At 46.7% G+C, this 16,290-nt stretch overlaps 2 protein-coding genes and 1 long non-coding RNA gene across 5 annotated transcripts in view; 2 read left to right on the top strand and 1 right to left on the bottom strand.

The window, feature by feature from the left end:
- ENOSF1 (enolase superfamily member 1) overlaps positions 1-1,287 on the top strand; it is a 28,566-nt gene extending 27,279 nt beyond the window's left edge. For both annotated transcript variants that reach the window (XM_026496052.4, XM_026496053.3), the window contains 2 exons: positions 196-277; positions 891-1,287. In XM_026496052.4, coding sequence (XP_026351837.3) covers positions 196-277; positions 891-992 — 184 coding nt within the window. In that variant the 3' untranslated portion in view covers positions 993-1,287. The remainder of the gene's footprint in view (positions 1-195; positions 278-890) is intronic.
- A 504-nt stretch (positions 1,288-1,791) lies between these two features.
- On the bottom strand, positions 1,792-11,495 carry TYMS (thymidylate synthetase). 2 transcript variants are annotated; one of them, XM_026496054.4, is made up of 7 exons: positions 11,191-11,481; positions 9,319-9,392; positions 6,753-6,927; positions 5,165-5,266; positions 4,197-4,372; positions 3,739-3,810; positions 1,792-2,404 (listed from the first exon to the last, which is right to left on the bottom strand). In XM_026496054.4, the coding sequence occupies exons 1-7, from the start codon at positions 11,402-11,404 to the stop codon at positions 2,267-2,269; spliced, it is 951 nt and encodes a 316-aa protein (XP_026351839.1). In that variant the 5' UTR covers positions 11,405-11,481; the 3' UTR covers positions 1,792-2,266. The 2 variants fall into 2 exon arrangements, with proteins under 2 accessions (XP_026351839.1, XP_057169198.1); XM_057313215.1 differs by lacking the exon at positions 1,792-2,404 and having other exon boundaries at positions 3,470-4,372; positions 11,191-11,495.
- On the top strand, positions 3,516-10,588 carry LOC130543940 (uncharacterized). Its single transcript, XR_008959730.1, has 5 exons — positions 3,516-6,961; positions 7,805-7,876; positions 8,233-8,314; positions 8,514-8,614; positions 10,206-10,588. It is a non-coding gene; the product is annotated as an uncharacterized LOC130543940 (long non-coding RNA).
- Positions 11,496-16,290: the final 4,795 nt, after the last annotated feature.

Below are 16,290 nucleotides of genomic sequence, written 5' to 3'. Positions count from 1 at the left end.
CGTGAGGCTTCATCCAAGCCCTCACATTGCTTTTACAGAGAAAGAACCTGAGGCAGAGAAGGAAAGATTTGCATAGAAACATGCACCCGATCGAGGCCACCCTTTCTTCAGTGGTGCTCACCTCTTTGCTTTAACAGTTAGTACCACGTGAGTGACCTAAGACATTACTGTCCTAATCTGATTCCTTCCTCCTAGGATGTGTGAATATGTCGACCACCTGCATGAACATTTCAGGTATCCTGTAATAATCAAGAAGGCGTCCTACATGCCTCCGAAGGTAAGCTTGGCCAGAGGCCTCCCTGAGGAAGCAAGGAGCTTCCAGCCCCTGGTATACTTTTCTTGTGGGTTAGACCCTAGAGCACAAAGCTGTCTCCTTAGAGCTTATTTTCAGTATCTAGAAATTACCAATGGCTCTTCAGTTAGCAATATCAAATTCCCAAGGCCTGAAGGTCAGGGGTTGAGGCTGAAATTGCCCGAACAAGGCTTCTCTAATGCCAGCCTTTCTTCCCAACACCAGCTGAGACCTTAAAATGTACACTTCTTGTGCAAACCCCTCTCCTCCGCCCCCCCGCCAAAACCGCAAAACCAAACAACAAAAACCAAACCTGGCACCATGTAGCAAGTTAGTGAATTGAAACGTTTAGGCTGCGGTTGTGTTATCTGGACCATTTATCTTCATCATGTCCGAGACACTGGGGCTCATTTTCACCAACGGAGGTTGAATTGTCAAAGGAAGTGTGATTAGGTTAATTCTGAGACGTAGCCAATGAAGTGTATCCTTCCCCATTTCAAATAATCCGAAAGCAGCATTTCTGTGAGCAGCAGAAATACATATAGGAGTTTTGTTCCAGGTGGTTATTAACATTACTCGTTTTTTTGGTCTTTGATAGGATGCTGGTTATTCAACAGAAATGAAGGAGGAATCTATAAAGAAACACCAGTATCCAGACGGTGAGGTCTGGAAGAAACTCCTTGCTGCTCAAGAGAATTAAACGTTCAGCCCTAACACCCTTTCCTAAGTGAAAAGGCTTACCACTTTTGGAGTGTGGTTTTACAAAAACAGGGGAAAGAAGTCATCCCAGCAATCAAAACAAGTTTCAGCTGAAAGTCCTGTTAACCTCAGGAGTCAGCTCAGTCGTCATTATTACTTGATTCTTTTAGCAAATAAACACACATTCTCCTAATTAATCCTTAAACAAATTAAGATTTAACTCCAAGTGCAGAAAGATGTTCCTACAAAATTTCTATCAAGTGCTGGTACCTGGACATTAAACTGTACTTTGAAAATAAGCAGCAGGTTGCATAATTGTTGGAACAATGCCTTCTGTCTCCCACTTGTTAAAAATTAGCAGAGTAAAAATAGTTCTGCAGCACTATGGGGTATCTGGTGTGCAACAGAGGTAAAAGGATTTCACGGATTAGCCCTGGAGTGGCTTAGCCTTTCTTTTCTTGTTCTAAGTGTATTAGCAGGATTCACACCATTCTGAAACCATGGCAGCAGTAATGGGCAGGAAAATGGCATTTCATACATTATTTTTCCATAGTCCTTAAACCTTTACCCTAAATAATCATTATATGCTAATGATAAAATGCAGCCAGAATTAGATGAACCACAGAAAAATAGGGCAAGATACAGTTTAGTCACCACTTCTAAAATATACTAAACCACTAAGCACCCAAAAGAGAACAGAGCATATGTGTATTTACGAGGGTTCTGTTAAATCTATTTTAGGCAGGAAGTGAGCAGAATGGCAATATACAATAAAAAAATTAAAAACAAACCCAGATGTATGCAGAACACAATGCAGAAAATGCCTTTATTATAGCAATATTTAAAGCACATAACTTTAAATGTTCATAACCACAACTGTACATTATTATGGATGCTGGTGTTATGCAGCTCAGATGTGGGGGAAGAGCTGATGTGTAGTTCTTGAAATTCACAGACCTTCATAAAACCGTGGGGTTGAAATGCATGTACACATTTTAAGAGCCTTCCAGTTTTTATTCTCCTCACTTTATTCCCAAACTCGGCATTTTCACACGTCTTCAGTGAGTTAATCAAACTCAAGGCCTTCGGTTACTAAGAGAACCGGCAAGGTTATGTTTGCCAGTGGCAACATCCTTACCAGTTAATAATAACCGCTGGTCGCCAAGAGATTTCTGACCTAGTTCCTTCTTCCTTTAGGGCAAACAAGCTTTCACCTGGGCACTCAGTCCAACCCCTACAGACTGAATAGCCTTCAAATACCTCCTTTAAAAGCACTTAAACAGCCATTTCCATTTTAATAGTCGGGTGAGGACTGTACCCCTCAATCTGAAAGTCTTCAGCCTTGAAGTCATCGATTGTCTCAACTTTTCGAAGGATTTTGAGCTTCGGGAAAGGCCTTGGTTCTCGCTGAAGCTAAAAACAATAGGAGATGATTATTTTGCCATTATCTGCACAACCTGCTTTACTTCTCCCTGTGAAACAAGTACACAGTATTTTATCGACAAAATATTATTTCACAGGAGTCTAATAGTGCAGACCCCTGCCCCTGCCACACTCGTGCAATGTAACCGACGGAGTCTCTCCCACCCATCGAGACCGAAGGAGATTCTGTGGCATCATGCTGCGTCAGGAGCCCCGTGGCTCATCTTCTAATCGACTGCTCTTGGTCAATTTATTAAGGACGGGAACAGTCTTTCACTTTTGTATCTGTAAATCCTGGTAGGCGCTCAAGTATGGTTAATCCCTATCTCAACTGTCCCTGACAAAGAGGGTGAGGTAAGATGACATCTGGTGACAACAGAGAGGGATGCAAGCCGGGCTTCCTGGCATGAACAGATGGCGGCAATGGGGACGTGGACACAGGCTCCAGCCTCACATTATTCTGTCCAGCGTACAGCCAGAGAAGCAACTGGACAAACCCCGAAGTCACCCTCTACACAAAAGCAGCCAAGCTCCCACAAAGGAGGAACTTTCAAAACCTGGATCTCATCTGGAAGGGGCTGATAGGGTCTGGTTCGATCATTTTTCCTGTGGGGCTCATTAAGCATTAGACACTCATTTTAATTGCCATTTCAAATCATTTGTTGGCTGCTGTAACTTGGGATTTGGACAGACTTTTGAAAGTTAATACCTACATATGGTATGTAACATAATATGAAGGGAAAACATCACCATTTAAATTCTCCCAAGTAAAAATGAGCTGAAATGCTACCCTGGGGAAGGTCCCAAACCCACCGGTCTGCATGGGGGCTCTCCCTCTCTGGTACTGGCACTAAGTATTTCAGCACCTGTCACTCTCTGGTACTGGTACTGAGTATCTCAGCACCTGTCATGTGAAGTGCCTGTGGCTGCGGGATGTGTCTGCCTTGTCCCCGCCCACCTGCCTGCCACCTGTCCCTGTGGTTGGAGCTGGCATCTTATCTCTGCCCCAGGACAGAGCCGAAAGTCTGTTCCACGAGGGATATAGAAGGCAATGTCTTTTTTTTTTTTTTTTTAAGATTTTTATTTATTTATTCGACAGAGATAGAGACAGCCAGCGAGAGAGGGAACAAAAGCAGTGGGAGTGGGAGAGGAAGAAGCAGGCTCATAGCGGAGGAGCCTGATATGGGGCTCGATCCCATAACGCCGGGATCACGCCCTGAGCCGAAGGCAGACGCTTAACCGCTGTGCCACCCAGGCGCCCCAGAAGGCAACATCTTAACAAGAGAAGGTACCGAACCCCGAAGTGTGACAGATACCAATCTTACCTGCATTTTCAGCGGCTCAATGTGATTCAGGTAAATATGTGCATCTCCCAAAGTATGTACGAAGTCACCTGGCTAAGTCCCATGGGAGCAAGCAAAATGGCAAATGTTTTAGTTTCAATTCCTTTCAGACACATCATTTAAAAGCACATTATGTGGACTAGGCAGACATTCTAAGGCTTTCCAAAAAACAATTTCACCAGTGTAGTTTTTGAGAAAAGCTGATAGTCACAAAAGGTGTCTTGTATTATAAATAACCCACATAAACCCGTTTGCTTGTACAGACCGCAAAGACAGAAAGCTCCTGGAAGGCTGCCAGGCGAGCAGCTTCGTTTCTTACGAAGACCACATTTTAAAACTAACCAGACCCCGACTTCTCTGCAGTCAGTTTCTCCACGTTCAACAACCTGAGAGCTCAGCGCTTGGGGCTGGCAGCTACCGCCCCCTCCCGCGCAGCCCACCTTCAGGCCGGTGACGTGCGCAATCATGTAGGTGAGCAGGGCGTAGCTGGCGATGTTGAAGGGCACGCCCAGGCCCATGTCCCCCGACCGCTGGTACAGCTGGCAGGACAGCTCGCCGTTCCCCACGTAGAACTGGCAGAGGGCATGGCACGGAGGAAGGGCCATCAGAGGAAGATCTGAGGGGCCAGCACAAAGGAAAATGAGGCACGGGTGGTTTTAAAGATCGCAGCTGCACATGGAACAGGAGAGAAACAGAAGCTGACTCCTATGCGGGAGATCATGAGAACAGGCCACTGAGCCAGTGACCCCCATGACGCACACCGCCCCCTAGGTCAAAAGCAGACCATTCCAATCCTGGGGATGGCACCACGCCCACAGTGACCCATCCATCAACACGAGACGTCTGCGGATGTATGTCCACAACTGAAGCAACACTCATCCGGCCAGAATTACTCGTGCTGCCTTCTGGCAGCAAGCTACGAGCGGGAGGAAGGCATTCATCCCCAGGGGCCACAGGACACTAGCATCCCAGGCACACGCTCCCCTATTCAAAGTCTCTACTAGAAAAGCAAACATTCCACTCTGAGTAATATTTATTACACCTTGGTAGAGTTTAATGTTACAATATAACTTAAATTGTTAACAGCCAGGTGGAGGGGATATGGAACTTCACCCGCCCCAATTTAAACTGTTAGAATCCCGGGTGTATTTTTATAGGTGATTTAAAGCCCTCTTTGGAGTAAAAGAAGTATAAATACACACATTATGATCACCCTCATCCAACCCCATCATCTGAAGGTGAAAATGGGGCCAAGAGTGACTTGCCCAGGGTCACACCAGCCACGTGGCTGGGGGGGTGGTTCCCAGGGTCCAGCCACCTATTGGCGGCCTCCATGCAAAGGCACAGGGCTTCCCTTTGTGCTAATGGTACAGTCTGGACACCAGAGAATAACTGGGGTGCTTCCAACCTTTTGGATTCCAGCCGCACAGGATGATTCTTCTGTCATCGGGGTTGGTTTTGATTGTGTCAATCACCTTTTGCAGCTGGTCTACTCCTTGACCTGAATAATCTGTGGAATTGTCAAAAAGAGAAGACGCGCCCACACGTCAGTCACAGCATCCCGTGAGATGGCCTTGGAGGCCATCCATCACTGTCCTACTACAGCCCCCCGTGGCCCATGCTACAGCATATCCAAGGCGCTCTACAAATTCCTCCGCTCTCGTGGGTGATGTTGAGTTCAGTCCGACGTCTATCCTCTGGAGCCATAACAAAGTTACTTTCTTTTCTACGAGAGTCCTTTAAATATCTGATCTGTCATGGTGCCACCCCTCCCCTCCTGTTGCGAACTTTCTCCAAACCCAGCGATCCGTTTCTTCCACTGGTCCCCACGGGACTGTCTCTATACCCATCAACCATTCTCATCACGCTGCTGCAACGGAAAGTACTGGATCTCAAAGAGAAGACACCATTCCACACACACTCGAAATAACAGAGGACGGTAGACTCCGTTCTAGGGTCTAGATGCTATCCCCCAACACTTCCACCCAAAATTACAATTTAGCAGCCAAACACCTACTGATTTATAACTATCAAGAAACCTAACTCTCACACCACCTTGTACTTTTCTCCCATTTCTGGTCTCTGGACTTTAACTCCTCTCCTTCCTCCTGACATGGAACTGGAAGCCGCGAAGTCTGAGAAGTACGGAGCTTCATCTCCCCTCCAGTTAAACCTCTGCTTACTGGTGTCAGACTACATTCTAGTCCAGTAGTTCTTAATTTTGGGGGGGGGGGGGAAGTCCTGTCATGATCATAGCCTCAGAAAAAGTAATAGCAGAGATTAAAAAAGAAAAAGATGCACTGTAATAGTAAGTTCTGTGTTTTGGTGATGGTGTTTATATAATTCTACAGGTGCTAAAATTATCAATGGTTTCTGTCCAGCCAGCAAGCGATTACTTCCTTTACTTCCTATGTACGTGTGTGTACACATACACACAGACACGCACACACACACACTGAGGAGGTAGGCATTTGCTTTTGTAACCCCTGACCTATGGACAGGCAGGACAGGAAGGGTCAAAGGACGGGGGCAAATGGTGCCACCAAGTGAGTGAGGAAGGTTTAAGTCCAGGAATAAGATGATTCATCTTCTTCCACCCCAGGAGGGCAGGGAGAAGAGGGGATCCCAAGGACGGCGATCACATGGGCACGACCTAAAGTGTGTGTTGTGGATCAGCCTTAAAAAGGGAGATCAAGCCACTGAAGGCAATCCCCAGGCTTCTTCCTACGTTATTCCCTCAGCACAGCAATCAACTGACCCACCATGTCCCTACCTGCTAATGACACATGGTGAGGAAAGTACCAAGCACCCAATAAATGCTAGCAACCGAGTGTGATCTGACCTCTACCTGAATCTGAAACTGCTTCTCACAAGGTCAAAGTTCTACACCAGCTCCCCAGACGCTGGTTTCTTATGCCCCCAGCTTCACTTGAAACAATGGGGACAACTCACTACGATGAGCGCTCAGGAAATGAGGCATCGCTCTGTTTTCTCACCTGAATCCTTATCTTTGTATTCTGCCCCAAAATGCCTCCACTGAAAGCCATAAACTGGGCCTAAATCCCCTTCTTCTCTGTTGCAGAATCCCAGGCTGTCCAAGAAGTCTCGAGACCCGTTGGCGTCCCAGATTTTCACTCCCTTGGAAGACAGGTCCTTAGCGTTTGTAGATCCCTGGAAGAGACAGGAGAGCAGAGCAGGCAACCAGGTGAAGAAGCTGACACCCTAAGGGCCTCCTACTAGCTGTGCCTCTGGCCTGGGCTAACATACCAGGGACAGGCACTCAACACGTCCCGCACGGCATGTCCTGTCTTTAAGGGCCAGTCCCAGCTCAGACTTTTTAAGGGCCCCCACGACAGTCTCCTGGAATCACTTCCAGGACAGGTGATGCTTCCTCTCAACTAAATGTTCTAGATTAAACACCTCCAAGTCCTTTCATTATTCCCACTTCACCTAACGGTTTTGTGTTTTTTAACCAAATGTGTTTTGTGTCTAAGTGTGATCCCCCAAAATGCATTTAATGCCTCACCCGCCATCTGTTCAATGGATCTCAGACCTGGTATATAGGACAGTTCACTAACTGGCCAAATCAGTATCAGCTCTTCTTACAAATCAGTCACATTATCTCATATGTGCCACTGTCCAGTTCTGTTTACCCCAACCCGTATTTGCAATTAAGGCGGGGCTTTGTTTTTTCCCAAGTACAAGCCAATGTTGATTACTTATACGTCATCTCATTAGATTTGGCCCGTATCATCCTAACGTGTGTCCTGCTCGTGCATCCAGGTCAAAGACAGACCTCAGGGGCCTCTGGGTATGACACGCTGTAATGGTGACAAGCAGGGCTGTGGGGCCACATACACCATGCCTGCCGTCCACACCCTTCTCCTCTGACAGCTCCCTGACCCCCTAGCCTCGCTGCCCCCACCCATGGAAGAGCACATTCGCATCCCCACACTCTATTGTGAGGGTTAGAAAACCTAAGCAGAGTGCTCAGCGCTCGACAGATCTGAACCTCGGCACAGACCCCACGTCTCCATCTTGCCCACAGACGCCGGCTGCAGCGTGGGTTCATCCTGACTCTCGTGTTTCACCCAGTCACCAGGGAGCAGCTCTATCGGAGGTGAGTCTGGCATGTTCCTGGTGAAGAGTACCTAGAATCCTGAATTCAAGCTAAATTAAGATAAAACACGTGAACGCATTTTATTTCTGAGCATCTCATTTCCTCCCTTCTGTTTTTGAGTTTGTACTATTTTTTTCACCTCCAATAAGTCATTTTTCAATCTTTTCCATGTTTCTTCTTCTTCTTTTTTTTTTAAAGTAGGCTCCATGCCCAGTGTAGAGCCCAGCACAGGGCTTGAACTCACAGCCCTGAGATCAAGACTTGAGCTGAGATCATGAGTTGGATGCTTAACTGAATGAGCCACCCAGACACTCCCTCCCATATTGCTTCTGATGTCTCCTCTTTCATCCATTCAGACTGGGCTCTAGCTGGTTTACGAACGGCCTCTTCTGGGATTTCTGAGGACGCACCTGAACTAGACGCTCACTGCCGGCTGAGGTAAGACAACACAGAAGAAAACACCTCAAGAATGCGGAAGTAAGGAAGACTGGATTGGATCCACATCTGAAAGAACCTTTCTAAAATGCAGTAAGAAGTCTTGGGTCTGGTTGGGCCCAAGACCATACAAGCCACACTGAGTGCTCTGCAGAAGGGATCCCAGCTTCTGCATGGCCCAGAACTGAGCCCATCTCCTCAGGTACCCTCTGAACAGCACTGGCCAGAAGATCACTGGTCTGGACCAGGAGACAGAGCGAGAGGAAGCTGTCCATCATCATATCACTTCAGCCTCCGCTCAAGGTACCTACTTGGCCCTTTGGAAGAAGTATAGCTTGTAACTCAAGAGATCCTTCTAGCTTATACAAATATGACAACATGGCTGGGATCTATATTCAATATCACTCTATGTTGAGCACCTACTATGTGGCAGGCTGTGTTCTGGGCCCAGGGGATACAAATGTGAACAGGAAGAACAAATTCTCTGCCCTCATGGAGCTTCTAACACATTCTTGCTTATTTGTTGTCTATCTTCCCCCTTGAATGGGGAAAGGGAGAGGGCAGACATTATATATCAGCTGATGATGTTTCTCTATGGAGAAAACAAAGGAGGGTGGGAGGACGATGTGTATGGGGGGGCATCACAGTCCTAGATCGAAGGTTAGGGAAGGCTCATTCAGCAGGGGCTGGCAGGAGGTGAGGGAGTGAGTCATGCTACATGTAGGGAAAGAAGGCTCCAGGGAACAGGACTGGCAAGCGCCAGAGCCCTAGCTGGGAATGTCCTGATGTACTCAAAGATCAGCAAGGAGGCCAGGTGGGTGGAACAGAGTGGCACTTTGCTGAAGCCAGAGCTGGGACAGGGACCCCAGGTGAGTGGGGTCTTATTGGGTGAAATGAGATGCACTAGGGCTATAAGTGAGAAGTGACACGATCGGACTTTTAAAAGGATCTCACTGGTGCTGGGTTGAGAACTGACTGTTGATTTCCAATAGCAGCAGTTTCCTTACCTTGATAAACCACAGCAGCTCCTCCAAAACACCCTTCCAGAATACTCGTTTGGTTGTCAGCAGAGGAAATTCATCTGAAAAACAGTTCGCCAGATAATTTCAAGATGGGAAAATAGAACACATCATCCAGCTTTCTCTGTGGAGGAGGACTGCCCCCGGGGACATAAGGCCCTTGAGTGACCACAGGACCAACCAGAAAACTGTGACTCCGATCATGTGGGTGCCCCACAACAGGGTGGAGCTCCCAGGCCGTGGCCTAAGTCAGTGACACAATTCAGACTGAGACTGCCCTCCTCAATCCCTCAACCACCACGGTAATTCCACGTGGTTAGATGGGGCACTGGCCAGGCAGGGATGCCCTTGTAGACAGGAAAAGAGCTCCCACCCACTTCCCAGTTAGTAGGATTCCTTCACAGAGGTGTGAAAACAACACACAACATGTGCCAGACAAAGGCTGAAGGCTCCCGGGGCTAGTCCATGATTATCCTGCCAGGAAAAACTTGCTCAGGTCCGGGGGATGCGAGATATCACACTAACCAAAGCTAAGGAATAGTTTTTAATTATTTGCAAAGCAAATTAACCTCTATTATTTAAGCGTACCGAAAATAGTAACGGTTTACTTGCTATGCGTGACCCTATTGAATCCTCACAACCACCTTCCTTGAGGCATCCTTAAGATCTCCACTTTACAGGCACCGGGAGGGAATATACAAGTTTGCATCAAGCGACAGAGAGATCAAAATGTAAACGTTATCTCTAAATTCAGTACCTGCTCAGTTCACCTTATCAGGCATATAGTTGATATTCATGTAACAAGGGGAGAATTTTAAGCACCTACTTTTATCAGTACTGCCTACTGAACATGATATTCTCTATTTTAAGCACAGGAGGAAGCTGAAGACCGGAGAGGTAACTTGCCCAGGGTCTGAGCTGATGGGCTGGAGTAAAAAACGAGCCCTGCAGCTCACTGGAGGCCACAGTGTGGAGCTGCAGGAAAGTGGATCCCTGTCTACCCTGCAGCCTGGGTAACCTCCAGGCTCTAAGTGGGTGTGGGGTTGAGGGTCCTCCCCCTGCTCCCCACACTGAATCAGCTTTACTAACAGTGCGTCTCCCTACTCAAAACCACCCCATAGCTGTGTCAAGGATATTTGTCTTGTGCACCCCGCCCCCCACCCGCCTGTTTGGCCCCTGAAAGCCTGACTCTAACAACCGCCAAGAGAAACTTCTCAGGAGCCATCCTGTTTTAATGGAAAAGACGAGTAAGAACTTCTACTCGGACTCTGGTGTTGCTGTTTCAAGGTTTAAGAGGGAAGCTGGTCCGTGTGGACCAGACGGAAAAATCGTCAGGAACCACAAGTTCCTGCCCAGCCTCTGGTTCGCGCTCTCCTCCCGCCGCCGTTGACCCGCCCTTATTCCTTCGCTCCAATTTTTAAAAACTTTGCCAAACCGAAGGGCCAGAAGGGGGAGAGAAGAGGAGGAGCAAAAAGGGGAACCTCTCGCCAAGTCCGGGGCCAAGCCCGGGCAGAGTCTCTCCCACTCTCTAGTATGAGGCAAACACGACCAGACCGCGGCCGCTCTGGGGCAGACAGCACGACCAATGATTTAGAGCGCAGGACCCGGACCCAAAGGACCTGGTTTCACCTCCCACTTGGGTCACTCCTGTCCGCGTGACGTTACGCAAATCATTTCTCTAGCCCGAGCCTGTGTTTTGGGGTCTGCAAAGCGGGGCTAAGGAGCTCCCAGGATCGAGGTTAGGACTAAAGGTTGATGGCTAGTCCCGGGCAATCCCAGGCGCCCCCGCCCCCCTCCCCCGGCGGCCAATCGGAGCCCCCTCGGGCGCACGCTCCCTCGCCCCGGGCGCGCGGGGGTCACCTCTCAGGCTGTAGCGCGCCTGCATGCCGAACACGGACAGCGTGCCCGTGCCTGTGCGGTCATCCTTCCGGACCCCGCAGCGCAGGATATGCTCGATCTGCCCCAGGTACTGCAGCTCCCCGTGGGGTGGCGGCTGCGGCTCGGCGCCCGGTTTCTGCGCGGCGGGCGGCGACGGCGACGGCGGACGCTGCAGCTGGGAGCCGGGGGCGGGCATGGCGCGGGCGCGGCTGCGGGTCCTGGGACGCGGACGGCGGCGGGCGACTAGCGGCGGGCTAGGGGGTGGGTACCTTTCTGCGCGCCTCTTTTCCCGCCACCGCAGCGGCGGCTCCGCCCCTTCCTGCCCGGGGACGTGGGCCCGCGCGCGGCCCCCGGGCGTCCCAGGAGCGCGCAGAGCCGCAGGTGGGGCCGGGCGCGTGCTCCGGGGGAGGCGGCGGACTTCCAAAGCTATGGCGTTTGCAAGCCCATTTTTAAAGCCGACAACCTAAGTCCTGTATCTTGGTGCGTTGGCTGAAAGAGGCCTTTCTGATTAGAAAGTTTTCCAGCCTACCGCGCCATTCAATACTAAGGGGATCCTGGAACAGTCCCCACGTGTTCATGAAACATAAAAACAAAACCCTGTTATTTGAGGTATGTTTCCTACAACGAAGGGGGTCGTGCGGTCAGGCGATGTGCGTTTCCGTTTTCCCCCATCTTCAGTGAGGTAGCTGGAGCGAGTGAAATAGGCAGCTTTTCTATTTCATTAGTGACAGCCAGCCATTTTGAAGTTTTTAATACTAAAATTTTCACTTACCGGTAAAATGTTTATAATGTAAACACTGGTGAGTAAAAGCTATTTGATAATGAGTTTAAAATGTACTACGGGCACCTGGCTGGCTCAGTCGGTAGACCGTGCAACTCTTGATCGAGGGCTTGTAGGTTCGACCCCATGTTAGGTGTAGAGATTACTTAGGAATAAACTCTTTAAAGGGTGCCTGAGTGGCTCAGTTGGTTAAGCCTCCAACTCTTGGCCTTGGCTCAGGTCGTGATCTCCGCGTTGTGAGATCAAGACCTGTATAGGCTCTGAGCTGAGCGTGGAGTCCGCTTGAGATTCTCTCTCCTCTCCCTCTGTCCCATCCCCCCACTCTCTCTTTCAAAAAACGTAGAAGTAAATAAAATCTTTAAAAAATGAAATAAAATGTACTAATACATGTACATGCAACAAGCAGGCTTTTGAATCAACAACTATTTATTGAGCACATAGATGTTCAATGTATTTCTTGTTGATGGGTTTGGGATTGTAAAGAATAAGAGGTCGGCTCTGAATGAAACATACCAAACACTATTTCTTGCTGTTCAATAAAGTCAGCGTTTGTTTGTTTCTGGTTATCTTGAGTGAATTTGTGCAAGATTCTGCAATCTTTCTGCTAACATGCACCTTTCAACCTCAAGGTTAAAATTTTTGTAACACAAATTCTAGGAAGAGGTATCTTTCATCAGCAGCTCTGCCTAGTCTACTCAGGGAAAACAATCTTGCATGCCTTTATGTGGCACAAAGCCTAGACAAATTCCGTCAATTCTCAAAGACAATTTACAAAATACCTGGCCATTTGGGTTAATTGGAGGGAGAAAAATACTATGAACAGACTGAGGGAGTGTTTCAGGGAACATTTCACAAGCCTCATAGCTGGAAAGTCCACGTTCTTGCTGTTTGGTTGCATGAGAGCTCACAAAAGCCGCAGTAAATAGAAATGCACTGGGTTACAGAAGAGCAGGTATTTTAAATCTATTTCATCCATCACAGTACTAGGCTGGCCTTTCCTAGGTCAGCATAAATTCATTTCCCCCTCTTGCAGCACATTCCCCACCCTACCTTGTTCCAGCGTAATAATAGTTTTAAAGAGTCGCCTGTCTCTGTTAGGAATGATGGCCCTCCCGTGTTGTGTTGTATTGTGTTGTGTTGTACTGTTTGGACAGGGTGGGTATCACCAGAGGCAGTGGGCATTCTTTTTGATGGGCATTTGGAAAAAGACGTGCTCGGTCAGAACCCCTGAACTCAGAAAACAGACTTTAGACAGGAATGGGGACTCATGTTGTCTGCTCTAGCTTGAGAGTGCTCCTGGGTATAAGAAGCTAAAATGCCATGTGGGAGCACAGTCCTGAGTGGGCCAGAAAATGCAGAGTTCTTTGCTGGGCAGGATTGTCCTGCCTACTGCCAGCTAAATGCGGTATTCCTCCAACCCCACCCCTACTGAAAAGTGTCTTCACACATCTTCAACCATGGGAAGGATCCCAGGTTGAAAATATCCCAGATTTTCCAGCTGTATGTTACCGCCCGTGTTTAGTTTTCTTTTGTTATTTTGAGCGGAGTTTAATTGTTCCAGCCGAATATCAGTCATACCATAAGGAGAACCTCAAGAGTAGGCTCCCCTGCCTGGGGGGAGGGTCCTCTTCCACTGTGGTCCTTGGAGGATCTTGGTTTGATGATAATAGAGAAAGAATGGTTCCTTTCCCAGGGAATGCTCCATAAATGAATGATCCTCTTAGATGAGCTATCATTTATTCATTCATCCAAGAAGAATTTATATCCCAGTGCCTACTGCATTCCAACAGGGAGCAAGGTAGACAAGGTCCCTCTTACAGAAGCCGATGTTCTAGCAGAGACAAACAACGCGTATGTTCTCAAACAAGACATCTGCAGATAGTGGCAAGTGTTACGATGATTACATGACCCAGTAAAGGGCTACCGAAGATACAGAGGAACTACTTTATTTATTAAATAATTTTTTTTAGTTTTAATTCTAATTCCAGTATAATTAACATACTGTATTATGTTAGTTTCAGGTGTACAATATAATGATTCAACAATTCTATACATTACTCAGTGCTCGTCATGATAAATGTACAGAGGAGCTACTTTAGGTCCCATCACCCTAAGGGAAGAAGCGTTCCAACCCCCAGTGCATTCATGCCAGCATGTTTCCGAGCACTTGCATGTATAAAAATAAAGAATAGAGGCAGTATGAATGCTGAATCCTGTCTTATTCTAGGAAAGAATTTTATCAATGGATACATTAACTTATTAGGGGGAAAAGCTCTTCCTTCTCAGTAAGAGATCTATTTCTGTTAAAAATGTTATATGTTTAATGGTCATAGAAATGTATAATATATTTATGTTATTTTGATCCGTATGTACAAATAATAATTACAGGCGATAACTCAACTGAGAATGAATATTTGATACCTATATTTTTGTGTCTGGGGAGATTTTTAATTTTTAAAATCTAAAAATGCTAACATTTTATTGATCAATAAAAGATGCTTAAACATAGGGCTCCTGAGTGGCTCAGGCAGTTGCGTCTGCCTTTGGCTCAAGTCGTGATCCCAGGGGCCTGGGACCAAGTCCTGAGTCGGGCTCTCTGCTCTGCAGGGAGTCTGCTTCTCCCTCTGTACCTCCCCACACTCGTTCTCTCTCTCTTGCTCGGTCTCTCAAATAAATAAATAAAATCTTTTTTAAAAAGATGCTTAAGCATAAAAATATATTGCATGAAGATAAAATTCTCTGAGAAAAGGAGAATTTTCTCTGAGAAAAGGAGAATTTCCATAGCTCATTGGCCATAAAATAGTCAGGTTCCCTTTCTAACTTATTTTTTGGCAATTTCTCTGGCAAATATATCAAATATATGGTTGAATATGCTGTATTTATTTCTCTGAGAAAATCAGAATGTAAGGAGAAAATGGGAAGAAATAAGATTTCTGTTTAAGAAAAACTTGTTTGCTATCTTTAAGTGGATGATATTGGGTGTCAAACTGCCATGATATTTAGATTCCATTGGATACATTTTAAAGAGGGATGAAACTTATAATTTTAAAATGCTAATATTTACAATACATGGGAAATAAAATTTTACTCTCCTTTCAACTTATGTTGAAAAATCACATGCAAGAGCATATAAACTTCTTCAGATTCCTTTTAGGAAGTTTGAGAGCAAAAACATTAGAATATTATTGGTCTAAAGAAACCTCCTTGGGGCGCCTGGGTGGCTCGGTTGGTTAAGCATCTGCCTTTGGCTTAGGTCATGATCCCAGGGTCCTGGGATGGAGCCCTGCATCGAGCCCTGCATGGAGCCCTGCGTCAGAGTCCTGCATCCAGCCCCACATCAGGCTCCCTGCTCAGCAGGGAGTCTGCTTCTGCCCCTCTCCTTGCTCTTGCTTTCTCTCTCTCTCTCTCTCAAATAAGTAAATAAGATCTTTAAAAAAGAAACCTTTTCTTTACACACCAAACTCTCAAGAATGTTGATCCAATTAGGTCAAGGAAAGCAGGAAACATTTTGGAGAGCCAACTCTGAGTCAGGTACTTTGTAATAATGTCATTTTATAATCAACACTACCGTTTGTTGATGCTTTTCATTATGGATTATTTATTGTAGTTCTCATAACTACTCTATAAAACAAAAACTATTCCTTTTATTAGTTTAAGGTAAAGATACCAAGGTTTAGAGAGGTTAAGGGTCTCGCCTGAAGTCACACCCCTAGGAAATACAGCAGCTGGGAGTGGAATCCAGGTGAGCCTGGGCGCAGAGCCTTTTCAAGGCCGCGGCTCTCCACTTGCCAACCCCCCCTTCCTGCTCCTCACTCTGCAGGTTTTCCATAGCTCATTGGCCATAAAATAGTCAGGTTCCCTTTCTAACTTATTTTTTTGGCACTTTCTCTGGCAAATATATCAAATATATGGTTGAATAGGCTGTATTTATTTGAGACTGCTGCACATTAACGAGTCCAAGATTCTATCAATAGTGTCTTTTTTTTTTATGGCCCTCAGTTTTGATAGGAGAGGTGTTTTTTTTTCCTTGATTTTTTTTATTATTTTTTTAAATGATTTTTTTATTATATTATGTTAGTCACCATACAGTACATCCCCGGTTTCCGATGTAAGGCTCGATGATTCATTAGTTGCATATAACACCCAGTGCACCATGCAATACGTGCCCTCCTTACTACCCATCACCAGTCTATCCCATTCCCCCACCCCCCTCCCCTGAGGTCCTCAGTTTGTTTCTCAGAGTCCATAGTCTCTCCTGTTTCATTCCCCCTTCTGATTACCCCCCCCTTTCTTTATCCCTT

Source organism: Ursus arctos, unplaced genomic scaffold (genome assembly GCF_023065955.2).
Source record: "Ursus arctos isolate Adak ecotype North America unplaced genomic scaffold, UrsArc2.0 scaffold_17, whole genome shotgun sequence".
Lineage (NCBI taxonomy): Eukaryota > Metazoa > Chordata > Mammalia > Carnivora > Ursidae > Ursus > Ursus arctos.
The sequence above is the reverse complement of the archived record's forward strand: the minus strand, read 5'-3'. Positions and strand labels throughout refer to the sequence as shown.